At 46.9% G+C, this 14,272-nt stretch overlaps 1 protein-coding gene across 1 annotated transcript in view; it reads right to left on the bottom strand.

The window, feature by feature from the left end:
• Positions 1-6,019: 6,019 nt before the first annotated feature.
• The window catches only part of MORC3 (MORC family CW-type zinc finger 3), a 72,172-nt gene continuing 63,919 nt past the window's right edge, over positions 6,020-14,272 (bottom strand). The window contains exons 16-17 of the mRNA XM_073584652.1: positions 10,317-10,444; positions 6,020-9,009 (exon numbers count right to left, since the gene is read on the bottom strand). Of these exons, the coding sequence (XP_073440753.1) occupies positions 8,850-9,009; positions 10,317-10,444 (288 nt within the window). The 3' untranslated portion in view covers positions 6,020-8,849. The remainder of the gene's footprint in view (positions 9,010-10,316; positions 10,445-14,272) is intronic.

Genomic DNA, 14,272 nt, shown 5'->3' with positions numbered 1-14,272 from the left:
TAGAGATGACGTCCTCCTCCTTACTTCTGCCGCGGCTCCTGCGCAGGCGTACTTTATCAGTCCTGTTGAGGGCAGAGCAGAGTACTGCAGTGCGCAGGCGCCAGGAAAGGTCTGAAAGGTCCGGCGCCTGCGCACTGCAGTACTTTACTCTGCCCCCAACAGGACTGATAAAGTACGCCTGCGCAGGAGCCGCGGCAGAAGTAAGGAGGAGGACATCATCGCTAGAAGATGGGAGGGGCTGGACCCAGATAGCGACACCCATCGGACCGGATCCCCCGGTGAGTATAATATAACTCGTTTTTCTTATCTTTCAGGTTACATCGGGGGCTTATCTACAGCATTACAGAATGCATTACAGAATGCTGTAGATAAGCCCCTGATGACAGTGGCCGGAGCCCATAGGCCAAAAATGAGGTGACAGATTCCCTTTAACGAGCATTGACGTGTGACTTTGGGCATGGATTATTGCAGAATTATTACGCAAGAGAGTATTTTGACCATACCATAATTTTCATGCAGATTTTCCAATTTCAAGCTATCTAAAAGTGAATGCTTATTGGAGGAAGCAGATCAGGAGATGTGTGTGTAATGAGGGCAGGTGCAGCCTAAGGATATAACACCCTTTATCAGGGGGTGCAGAATAGTTAAGCAGCAGTGATCTTCGGGCAAAATAGGCAAATTAACAGACTAAAAAGTAAAAAATTAAAAGTCTTACGGAGGGATGCAGAACTCTTGAGATTGGTAAGATATTGGGGCGAGAACACAGAATCATCAAAAGTTTTGTAGGAAATAGTCAACAGGGTTATGAAAAACAAAATCTCACATGGTTCCATCACTCATTCTTGAATCTCGATAGCAGGTTGTTTTCAGCAACACAATAGTTTTGTTGTTCCTTTAGGATAAAGATTAGAATCTGTTTGATACATGGTATTCTGTGAAACATCTTTCCGTCCTGAAGCTTCCCGTGCCTTGGACCCCCTTGGTGGCGTAGGAAGGCCACTGTGGTCACGTTGTCCGACATGATCTTTATATGCTGGTTCTGTAGGCATGACTTGTTTCTCTTCAGCGTTTCCCAAACCGCTCGTAGTTCTCGGTAGTTTGAGGACTGTAAGCTGATGTTCTTGGGCCATGTTCCTTGCAGGTATCTTCCCTCTAGGTGAGCTCCCCATCCTTCTCTGCTGGCATCCGTGGTGATGGTCACACATGGAGATAGGATCCAAGGAACCCCCTGGCTGATATTTCTGTGGTTGGTCCACCACTTCAGGGATGATCTTAAAGCTGGAGACGGCCGGAACTTCTTGTCCAGTGAGGACTGTCGTCTGTCCCATCTTGACAGGATCTCCCTCTGCAGGATTCTTGTGTGGGCCTGGCTCCACATAACGCAGGGTATGCATGCGGTTAGGGTGCCCAGAATCTTCATCGCGGTCCTTATTGAAACCTGGTGCTGATCGAGTTGACGAACCTTGTCCATGATGGGCCTTTTCTTCTCTTCGGGTAAGAGTGAGATTCTTCTTCTGGAGTCCAACATGACCCCCAGGAATTTTTTCTGAGAACTGGGCCGAAGATCTGACTTTCCTCTGTTCAGGATCCAACCTAGGCTCTCGAGCCTGGAAATTACTGAAATGAGTTGTTCCTTCAACTCCTCCGCTGTACGGGATACCACTAAAAAGTCGTCTAAGTAAGGCACGATGATTATGCCCTCTAGTCTTAAATTGGCCACGATCTCGGCGACCAGTTTCGTAAAAACTCGAGGTGCTGACGCCAAGCCGAACGGAAGGGCCTGGAACTGAAAGTGGTAGTATCTGCCGCCTTTCTTTAGGGCGAAACTTAGGAACTTCTGAGATTGAGGATGGATGGGCACGTGATAATACGCACTTTTTAAGTCTATAGTGCACGTAGACGGCGGTTTTCAGGGATTCCATTCGGAATCTCTTGTACCGAACCCATTGATTTAATGGTTTTAAATTTGTGATGGTTCGGCTCTCTCCTGACGGTTTTTTTATCGTGAAGAGAGTTGAATAGTGCCCCTGACATCTCTCCGCTTCTGGGGCGGGAACCACTACCTCGGTCTTTAATAGATCTCCTATGTCGGCCCATATAGGATCTATCAGGGCTCTGGAACAGGGTTCTGTGACTACGAATCGTGCAGGGGGGTTTTGTGTAAACTCGAGGGAATAACCCTGGGAGATTGTATTGAGGACCCATGGGTTCTGGGAGATGAGATGCCAAGCCCCCGCAAAGTGTCTGAGACGCCCCCCTACTGGTATGGCGTCATTGCCTTCTGCTCCTGGAACTTTGCCCGGAACGAGACGCGGGAGCACTACTTTTCCCCCCCCTCGAATATTCCCAGCGAGGAGATTTCCCCTTTCCTCTATATTCCTGCCTTTGGTAAGGACGGAATCTCTGAAAGGAAGACTGCTTTTTAGGTTTCTCCTCTGGAAACCCTTTTTTGTCATCAGAGGCACTCTCTAGAATTTTATCTAAAGCCGGCCCAAATACTTTCCCCCCCGAGAAGGGTATGGAACATAATTTATTTTTAGACTGGTAGTTCCTGACCAGGTTTTCATCCATATGGCTCGACGGGCCGCGTTGGATGAAGAGTTATTCCTGGCCGCAAATCTCACAGATTCTGCCGAAGCATCCGCCAGAAAACCAGTTGCGATCTTTAATAGGGGAATGCTCTCAAGGATATCGCCCCTAGGGGCTTTTTTCTTTAATTGTTGTTCCATCTGGTTGATTCATAGATACATGGACCTAGCGACTGAAGTGGCGGCTATGTTTGCTTTCATCACCGCCGCTGAGGCCTCCCAAGCCCTTTTCAAGAGCACGTCGGCCTTTTTGTCCATGGGTTCTTTGAGACTGGAAGAGTCCTCAAAGGGAATTGAGGTCTTCCTCGACACCTTAGCCACCTGGGAATCGATTTTAGGCACCTGATCCCAAATGTTGATGTCTTCCGGGTTAAATGGAAGTCGCAGTTTAAAGTCTCGCGGCACAATCAGTCTTTTCTCGGCATCCTCCCATTCTTCCAGGATCATCGCCCGGATATGGTCATTGACTGGGAAGACCTGACGGACCTTGGCTCTTAGCCCCCCGAACATCGCGTCCTGGATGGATTGCTCCTTCGGGGCTTCCTCGATCTGCATCGTACTCCTCACTGCCCTGAGGAGCTCGTCCGTATTCTCTGATGTGAAGAGGTACTTTTTCCCTGTCTCTAGGGGTTCAGAGGTGATCTCACCTTCTTCCTCCGAGTCCGTACCCCGTATCTCCTCCTCTGAAGAGTGGTCGGACTCCCATCTTGGCCTTTTGGATTGGGACCGGTCGGCCGACTGCGTGGGTAGCCATGCAGAGACGGAGGCCTGGACCTCCTCTCTGACCACAGTGCGCATCTCCGTGAGGAACGTGGCCTGCTCTCCTCTGATGATCCACAGGGTACAGTCCTCGCATAAGGGTTTCTTCCATGTGCTCGGCAGCTTGCTGGCACAGATGGGGCATTTGGGCTTGCTTGACCCCCTAGATGCTGCTGCCGCCAGGATCGGCGCCGACTTGTCCTAACAAAAGAACAGGAGACTGTTTTACTAACAGCTCCTGTCTTTGAACTCACAACCCACCCGGCCTCCTACTCACGGCCGCCGGGTCTGGCTCGCTCCTGCGTCCGTGTTCTCCGTCCATGATCCTGAAGGTGACCGGTCGCTCTGTACCGCTGTCCGCTTTCCCCCCCGCTCTTATCCTACCTTGTCTTGCGCTGGAAACGCTTCTCCCGCCATGACGCTCTCTCCTGACGACGCAGGCCCAAACCGGAAGTCGTCAGACCCGGCAACCGGAAGTGACGCGCCGTCGGCTCTCGCGGGAGTCGCGCTGGAGGGGGGGAGCGATACATCGTCCCGGAGCGACGCTCCACTGGACCGCAGGCGGGAAACCCCCCTTAGGGGGGTGCCGCGCGCACCGTCCGACCGGAGGAGTTGGCGGTTGGGACCCCGAACCTCCTGACCCCGGTAAGTACTAACAGCTCCTGTGCTGCTTCCTGCCGCCGCCGCTGCGGCGCTCTCGTGCCTGTCCTTACAGGGACAGGAAAAACACTGGAGTGTGGTGTGGGAGGGGACCTTTTAACCTCTCGTGTATTTCCTGTCCCTGTAAGGATGAAAGGTCAACCCCATGGTGCTGTCAGGATAGGACGTCCTGGAAATAGCCTTAAGAAGCAATGACTTCACTTTCAAATCAGCTAACCTGTTCCTGCCCGCCTTATTAAAAAGGGATAATTTTTGGACAGCTTGAGAAAAAGCTTCTTCATTTATCAAAGAAGAAAAAAAAAAAAAGAAGCTCTTGACACTCCTCAGTGAGCATTTGTGCACCACTCCATGTGAAAAAGCCACTGCTCCTTCCGTTCTTCATCGCCTGTGTCTAACACACCAGCAAGTCAGACATTGGACCCGCCAAAAAAGTTTAATTCTTGGACTGTTTTTACAATTAAAGTAGCTTAAAAAGTCAGATACTGCAGTGTGCTGTTTTATAGGCTTTTGGTTACCACTTTTTTTTTTTTTAAATATCCAGACAGGTCCAGGTCACTAGGATATTAACAAGGCAGTATTTGTATTAAAGAGCTCAAAACAGGCTTAATACAGTAAGGCTATGTGCCCACGTAGCGTTTAAATCCGGACATTGAAAACCGGACTCCTTCCCAGAAATCGCACGTTTTTTTCCCGCGCGATTTTACCGCGATTCTGCCACGATTTTTCTCAAGCACTTTCCAAGCGATTTGAAGCATCGCTTGGAAAGTGATTGACAGGTTGGTCACACTCGTCAAACATAGTGTTTGACAAGTGTGAGCAGCTTTTTACTATTGAGGCCGCCTATGCAGCATCAATAGTAAAAGATAGAATGTTAAAAATGATTAAAAAAAAAATAAAATAAAAAATCGGGGTATATTTACCTTCCGACGTCCCGCGCTGCCATCCCGGGCCTCAGCGTTCCCAGCGATGCCTTGCGAGACCTGTGATGACGTTGGTCTCACGTTGCTATAGCGATCACACGGGACCGCTAGAGTCACGCGAGACTACGTCATCACAGGACCTTGCCGCAAGGCATTACTGGTAACGCTGAGGCCCGGGAAGGCAGCGCGGGATGTCGGAAGGTAAATATACCCCGATTTTTTATTCTTTTTTTTTTTTTACAAGGGTATGGTACCCAGGGCCTGGAAGACAGTCTCCTCTCCTCCACACCGTGGGTACCAACCGCACGAGACGCTTAACTTTGCGCATGGGGGGCATAGCCACATGCGGGAAGTAAGCGGTTCTCATGCATTCCTATGGGTGCAGAATTGCGGCAATTCTTTGCGATTCCGCACAAAAGAATGAGCATGCTGCGATTTCTTCCGTGATGCGATTCCGCCGTGGAAAAAAGCGCAGCATTAGCACAGCATGTGCGGAATGCCATAGGAATGCACGGGAGGCGTTCTGTGATTTTTAAACATTTTCGCGCCAAAAATGCTTAAAAGTCGCATCGTGGGCACACAGCCTAAGTCCTAGCAGACACATTTTCCAGGCAACTAGGGGCTTTTAGAAATTGACTCACAGGTAATCCTTTATAGCTGCAGATATCTTCCACTAGGGGAACTCACCGCATTAAGACTGAAGTCAGTGGGAGCTGAGTACACCTGTCTGCAGAGACCGTCATCTAGCGGTGGCCCACTGCAAAATCCGATCTAGCTGTGTCTTTGGGCTTGTTCACATCATGTTTTAAGCCTGTGTTTGACAGATATTCATTGGGATATATATATATATATATATATATATATATATATATATATATATATATACACACACACACACACACACACACACACACACACACACACACACACACACACACACACACATATACGGAGCTTTCCCAGCCTATAGGCATAAAAACATGTCCCGACTTACCTTGGTTTGTATATGACCCATACGGCTTTTTATTACATGCACCATAATCCTAAATGACCTATCTGGTTAAAAAATAAAAACACTTAGAAATCAGCAAATAATAAAAACAAAAAAATGTGTTTAATAAAAAAAAGGTAAAATTTCACAATAACAGCCCAGAATTATAAACAGCATGAAGAGAAATGGACGATACCATCATCCGTTATAGCCGCTCTAGGAGACAAAACGCAGAAGTAAAAACATAAAAAAAACAGTACGCAAGTGTTATATATCTGTACACGACTGAACGTATCAATGACGGGTCAGGCAGAGCGCAAATCAGAAAATGTGTTATTTGCTGCAGAAGAAACACAATGGGTGTAGATACCTGCAGCAATGGCGACAAGTGGGCGTACGAGAGGAAAACGGCATCGCCCTAGTGCACGGGCTGCGCCTCCTATTGCAATCAATCCATATTAACGTCAACGGGGTTGAGCTGCAATACCAGAGAAAACCACAGAAAAGAGTGGCGCTGTTTTGAACGCATAAAAAAAATCTGCTATAAAACATTTTTCTTTATGACCTGGAGGGGAATAACACTGAGGCACAGCCGACCTTCACCTGGGCTGCGCAAACACCTGGACCAGCCGCTGTGCCGAAGAAGAGAACAAGGACATAACCAGTGGCATCTAATTATTACAGCGCGTCCAGGAGCTTCTGTACCATGATTTCCTTCCCTAATCTGCAACTTGCTGTGAAAGGAATTCTACCTCCTTCCCGACAGTGCATTTACTGCAATAAATATATAGTATTAGTACATTTGCATAGTTAGAACTCCATTTATTACAATTATCCTACGTATCAATATATACATACGGGGGAAATGGGCAGTTAGAATCCAGTCTGTTATTGGGCCATAGTCTCAGCTTTACATGCATTTTTTTTTTTCTTCTTTGCTGCTTTTTTTACCCCCTATACATTAATGGGATCAAATCAGAGAAAAAAAAATTTGCAGCATTTTCTGCCACCGGACAAACAAGTAGAAGATCTATAGATTTGCTCACACTCCACTTGTATTGGCTGGCAATACTTTAACGGGATGTGTACAATGGGACGCACTATATGTATGTAATAATTATTGCTATAAATACTGTAATTTTTTAACAGACTTTTTTTTTTTTAGCAAGGAAAAAAAAAATCCTGCTGGGATAAGTTTACAGCGGCACAACTCACTCTCCTCCAGCCAGACGCAGATCTGTCTGATCTCTGCAAGGCCGGAGAGAAAGCCACCAGGACCTGCACAGATGCTACAATAGCTGAAGGGGCTATTAAGTCATGTGAACAGTAACATGCCTGGAAAGAAAAATGTGGTAATGCTTACAATGTGTGTGCGCTGTTGATAAGCTGTGCGTGTGCACATGCACTAGAAGTGTGAGTATGTAGCTAAGCCGTGTGTGTGCGCATGTAGGAGAGCTCTGTGTGTGTGTGCGCATGTAGGAGAGCTGTGTGTGTATGCAGTAGAGGGTGTGAGTATGTAGGGTAGCTGTGTGTGAGTATGCAGTAGCGGTGTGTGTACATGTAGGAGAGCTGTGTGTGTCTGCACATGCAGTAGAGGGAGTATGTAGGAGAGCTGTGTGTGTGTAGCAGAGCTGAATGAGCATGCACGGTGTAAAACCACATGTGTACAATGGAAATGGTGCACTAAAGCACTACAAATAGATCTATTACATCTCCATTTTACCCTAGTGCATTAAAATTATATCGATCTCCTCCACTTCTTTATACCAACAGGGAAGTTTTAATAAGTAGGAAATATGTTTTTCGTGTTTTCTCCTGTCTGAAACTGGTGATCGTTCAGTCCAAAAAAAAAAACCCAAACAAACAAAAGTAGTACATTATTTATAAAGAATGCTAGGAGTAAGCTGGAGTTCAGCTGTTTCTGAACTACAATTTCCAGCCTGAAGTTACACTTCTGCCGTAAGTTTCTGACCCCTGAATCGTTGATCTCAGACTACGGCTTTCCAGCTGTCAAAAGTTCCAAAATTCCCCATATAGTGCATGCTGGGAGTTGTAGTTCTACAGCGACTGGATGGGGCTACAATGTGGTAAAATTGTTGTTGAATGATTCACTGCTTAAAAAGGGAGTTTCATCTTTATGAGTGATGGTTTCTAGATCAGGTAAAAAAAAATAAATTTATATATTTATATATATATATATATATATATATATATATATATATATATATATATATATATATATATATATATACACACACACACACATATATATATACATATATATATATATATATACATATATACATATACATATATCTATCCTCTGGCGGCTCTTCTCTGCATTAGCTACGCCATCACCCGCCAACCTCAGGGCATCACATGACCACTGTCCCGCTTCTTGGCTCAGATACAATGTCAAGGGTACAGATCAGTGGCCGCTTATTGGCTGCAGTGGTCACATGAGTGTTGAAGCCCTGAGACCCATAGGGGAGACAGTAGCGAGTTCGGGAGGAGAGAATAGGATTATTTTTTTTTTTATTATTACCCAACACTGGGTTAAAACCAATCACTCAAAATGGTGGAAAACTTTTTTCAATATGACGAAAATAAATACAATGAAACATTAAAAATTGTCCAGATCGGGCATCCACCTTATCCTAACATTTCACCATTAGCGCGGTTTTGGCAATTTACGTATGAAAAATACAACAGGGTATTCTATAATTCGTAAAATCTGTAGAAAAACTGAGGTATCCGCCTTGTGCATAAATCTCTTGCAAATAGAACAACAAGGCGTGTGGTGTCCGTCGTGTGCCACAGGAGGCCCAGGAACACTGGAGAGTCAGATTCTCAGCGGCGGCCATTGTTGTGTTCATCGTAAGATTTAAATAAAGTTTGAGATAAAAACTCTTTTCACCGCCATCCTTAACGTTATTCGTGGCCGTTGGCTTGTTTCTCCGCCTGCTCCAGCACTTGCACTAATATCTCATCGATCACGTCCACGTCGTAGTCCACCTGCTCCAAGTCCAGGTCTGGCATCAGCGTGGTCAGTAGCTGGGCAACGTGAATCCGTAGCGTCCGTAACTTTGTCCTGTAAAGGGTAAGAGTGTAAAAACGTGTAAGGAGTGTGTGCGACAAAATGGGGAAAACTAATGCGCCTTTAACCCTCTGGCTGTCACTTAAAAGGCGGCATATACAGATGAGGTCACTTGTGCTGCACACTGAGGTTTTGGGAAATTCAGCTATTGCTGGGCTCATCTTGGGGGCTGGATATTTAAATGGCAGTAAAGAGTCAGGGGGGTGGAGACACTCACTTGAACAGTCAGGATGGTCCGCCCCCCCCCCCATGGCATCCCACATGTCTGGAATGTCCCCCACAAGCCATAACCAGAGGCATGTGCCCCATGCGCAGTGCCTAGAGGCTAGAATACTGCCCTACATCAAGTATGCACTCCACGGTCCAGGTCGGGCACAGGCGAGTTTTACTGTTCTGTAGAGAGGTTCCACCTCTGTGGATATTTACTGTTTTAGGCTCTGCCTCTGACTTTTTACTGATGTTTTAATCAGTAAAAGTTGGAAGAAGAAGGGAAAAAAAGGAAGTGTAAAAATGAAAATTGGCAACGGCGGGAAGGGGTTGTATTGAAAAATATGGCTAACTTCTTACAGGCTGTGTTGACTATTGCAGCTCACAAAGTTTTAGGTAGCATGAGAAAAATGGGGGCATGTTCTTTTTCTACTGTGGTGCTTCCTGCTTATGATTAGTCAAGTCACATAGGCAGAAGTACATGCCCCCAGTGAAAACTAAAGGATAACACCCATGTAGCTAAAAGGGAATCTGTCACCGGAAGTTGGCGGCCTATGTAAATGGCCTGTGTCCAGTCTGATGGGCGGTGTTTCTTCTTTTTTTCTCCACCCCATCCGTGGCCCCCCTCCGCGATCTTTTCCAGAATTCTAGTTGTTCTACTCCATAGTTTGCGCATGCGCAAAGCAATCTTGCTTTGTGCACGCGCAGTATGCTTTACCCAACTGCGGGCAAAGCCGAAAATCATTACTGCACATGCGCTGGTACACTATGCCCCGGAACACAGCGAAATACTTCCGGGACATAGTGTACCAGCGCATGCGCAGTAATGATTGCTTTGCGCACGTACGAACTATGGAGTAGAACTACTAGAATTCTGGAAAAGATCGCGGATGGGGGCCACGGATGGGGTGGAGAAAAAAAAGAAGATACACCGCCCATCGGACCGGACACAGGTCATTTACATAGGCCGCCAACTTTCGGTGACAGATTCCCTTTAAAGTGAACTCATTGGAACTAAGCTGCAATACCAAACAACCACTCGATCAAGAGTGGCGCTGCTTCAAATTTCATACAACCCCAAAAGTCTTGCATACCTCTCTTCTCTCAGTTCATTGATGGAGCCACTACTCTCATTAGCAGCTTCCTTTAGTTGTTGTATTTCCATCTTGAGTTGTTTATTCTCGGTCTCTAGCTTCTTCTTCTCCTCCTGTAACTGCTCGATCTGGAAGATGCAAGTAATGGAGAGGGTTATATGATGAACCATCACCATGGCTGCTACAACCACACTGCAGATAAATCTGGGTATCGTACAGAGGAATGATGCTTAAAAAAAAAAAAAAAAAGCAGCCGTCTTCCGCAGCTGACCGTTAACTGCATGTAAGTACATCCATTGAAGTGCATGTGTAAAGTCTACACAGACTTGTTTTAGGTAGCATGAGGTTGGTTTCACACTAGCGTTTGATCACGCAGCGCATCGTGCGCGCGCAATGTTCCCCTATCTTTAACATGGTGATCGCAGGATCTTGCGAATGTACACGCGCATCAGCGTTTAACGTGCGCTGCGCATTTTACAGGTGTGCACCCAGACGCGCCGTACGCTACATGTTGCATTTTTTGTTCCGCCTACATACTTAAAAAAATCGCGCGCGCACGTGTACGCTCGATGTGCGCCCAAAAATAGCATTACAATCTATGTGATCGCTGACAAGCGCATGGCACCGCGCACGTCAGCGCCTTGTGCGCGCACGCGCTTTGAGTAAACAATGTCTAGACACTTGTCTAAAACTCCCCCTAAACAAGCAACATTGTTTGGGAGGAGTGCAGATAAAAGAAGGTGTCTTCAGGGTCAGACAATTACTCTACAGACAGCCTTGCAGAGAGCAGACAAGAGCCTTTACAAGTGTGGATTCAAGCTTCAGGACCCAAAATGTGAGTATTCTTCAACATAATGTCTGTGTGTCCTGTACAATTTTATAATGTACTAATGTTTATTTTGTTTTCATTTCAGCATGTCTTCTTCCGGATCGGTCTATTCGCCATCTCGGCAAGAACTGGCCCAAGCTGATCGTGAGGTGACAATCTTGCTGCCTTTGGGCAAGTATAGCTGCCTCTAGAAATGTGTTTTCTTTACAGACATCGGACATGGGCAGTGAAGATGGAGTGCGGGAGCAGTCTGAGCGGGAGCAGTCTGAGCGGGAGCAGTCTGAGCGGGAGCAGCGTAGTCAAGTTGTGGCGAGGAGACGTAATGTGAGTATATAATAATTTTTTCTTCTGTCTTTATTTTCATCTTTTATCTTGCTTCTTCTCTGTTTCTTTTTCTATCTTTTTCATTCTCCAAAATTACAAACATTCAATATATTTCTTTTTTTCTAGGTTCCACAACGGGATGACGAAGAAGTCTACATCGACAACGAGCACCTTATCCGCCTTGTTGAGGAGTGTATCCCGTTGTGGGACAGCCGTGACCAGCAGTACAAACACAGTGGTGACCCGGCAGCTCTGGAATGAGGTGGCCGCAGCGATGATGGATGGCTGGGACAACGCCTCTGCAGCTTCCAAAAGGGCGTTCAGTAAGTATAAAGATGCTCTGTGATACTGCATTGATTTCTGGTCCTGAAGGTGCTGGTGTTTTTTTGGCGAGATATATTGTATTGAAAAGTTCAATCTGTTGTGTGTGCGCTTGTGTGCTGATATTTAAGTTGCCTTAGGTGCATTTTATAATGCTCTTTTTTTTTCTTCTTCACAACAGTGAACAAAATCCGCACATGTTGGCGCTCGATGAAGGACCGCTTCAACTCTGATGTTCGTGCTGAGGGACAGGTTCGGAGTGGTTCAGCGGCAAGGCGCAGAAGAAAGTACCGCTACTATCAAGAGTTGGCTTTCCTGAGACCGGTCCTTGCCAGCAGAGCATAAGTTTTTTTTGTTTTTTTTTTGTTATTACTAAGTGCTTTTCAATTCCACAGGTGATGCTTCTTGTAAGTACATGATACTAATGTTTTCCCTTTCTTTCCACAGCACCTGGAGCAGCACCCTGCAACCTGTCCCAGGAGCGGTTCTTCATCGATCGACCTCGGACCCGTCCCAGCCATCCGACAGCCAGGAAGCATCTTGCAGGTCAGCAACACAGACAGCTGGTGACCAGGAAGCTGGTCCATCAGGTGTTCCCCTGTCCCAGGTCTCTGTCACTGGTCATGCGGGCACTACCCACCATTGGCAGAGGACCTCGGACAGGCCTGTCATGCCCGAGTTCATGCACTTGAGCGAGGCCTTTCAGGCCAGCCTCAAGGCGCTGGCCGCCAGAATGGAAAGTGGTTTTTCCCTGATGGAACGTGGTCTTAACCACATGGAACACCGCTTCAACTCTGTCGACCAGTGCCTTGACCGCCTGGAGGCCGACCTCAACAGACTGGCGCACCATTTTTTCAGTAGAATTGAACAGGGCATGGCGGAACACCTTAGTCCTGAGCAACAGCTGAGTGTGTTACAGGCCTGCAACACTGTTTACTTGCAGGCTATGCAGCAGAATCGGTATGTTCAGCAGTCAGTGGTGTCATTTCCAACAGTTCCACCGCTGACTCGCTTTACCGACTTCTGCTGCATACCACTGCACGGCCACCTGCATTCCCAGCGCAGCCGGACACCACCCCAAGTCTGAGTGCGGCTGGACACTCCTCCGCCACCACCACTATGTCAAGCGCTGCTCCTGTATGGAGCACCACCACAGCACCACCAGCTTGGAACCAAACCACCACAGAACCTGCTTGGGCCACTGACACCACCAGTCAACACCAAAGGAACAGAGCACCGCCAGCACTCATCAGCAAAAGAGCACCGCCACCAATTCTCCTCCTCGGAGTCCCCAAAGAACATTGCCTGAGATCCCAGACAGGCAGCCTCCTGCTCGGAGCACCGACCCAACTTTCTCCCCTTCTAGGAGCACCGCCACTGCCACTTGCAGCAGCACCGACACCACCACCACCACAGAGCAGCAAAGTGGGGATCCGCATTCCCTTTTTTACAGGGCAACGCCACAGTCCACCGTCACCAGGCGGTCAACAAAAGTAAGGCGTTCACAGGCTGCCAGTCAGTCCGGGCAGGATATTCCTGCGCCAAAGAAGAAAAAAAAAAAAAAAAACTTTGTTCGTCCATCCACCCTCTCCTCCTAATGTCTCTCAACATGCCTCCTTGTCCATTCCAGAGCTCCCTTCCCCCAGTACTTTCGTCGCCCCTTCTCCTAGAACCCCGTTCCTCAACCTCCAGTCGCTCCTAGTCTCTCCACACACCCAAAAGTATCCCAAACTTCCCCCAAACGTCATTCCTAATTTTTTTTTTTGGTACAAAATAAATGTGCACTTGTACCTTCACAAAATCTGGATTGGTTACTGTGTCTATCGCCAACTACACACACTGCGCCGTACACTTAGCGTTTTTGCCACCAGATATCTCCATTACTGACATGTTTCTTGTGTCAGTCTTGGAGATATGTGTTGTCAACGCAACAAATCTACAGGACTTGTCTTTTCCACAGCAATCTCTAGATTCTTGTAATATTGCACGGTTCCCCAACTCCAGTCCTCATGGGCCACCAACAGATCATGTTGTATGGAATCCTCTTTTTATTTCATTACAACATGATCTGTTGGTGGACCTTGAGGACTGAAATTGGGGAACCTTGCTGTATCCAGTCTGTGCAATATTACACGAATGTAGAGAGTTACCTACTCAGGAGTATTAGTGAATTCATGAAGCACAAAACACAGCATCATAAATTCACTGACACACCGGGCTACTTGCTAATGGTATTGGGAGTGTAAAAACTGAGAATGCACTCAGTACAGGTATCAAAACAGGTTTTTTTTATTAACATACCAACAACATGCAATAAAATTTTTTTACAACATTTGCTCTTGCCATTCCACCCGTCCGACATCTGAGTTGAAGTATGCCGCAAATTGGTCCCTCATTTGGCCAACTTCAACGGATAACCTGAGAGGGTGCTGTGTAAATTCTGGCAAAGGATTAGGAGCAACATCATCAAGATCAAAGTTCA

This window comes from Dendrobates tinctorius, unplaced genomic scaffold (assembly GCF_039654945.1).
Source record: "Dendrobates tinctorius isolate UK_male_01 unplaced genomic scaffold, ASM3965494v1 ptg000084l, whole genome shotgun sequence".
Taxonomy (NCBI): domain Eukaryota; kingdom Metazoa; phylum Chordata; class Amphibia; order Anura; family Dendrobatidae; genus Dendrobates; species Dendrobates tinctorius.
Note: the sequence above shows the minus strand (reverse complement) of the source record. Positions and strands in the feature narration are given on the sequence as shown.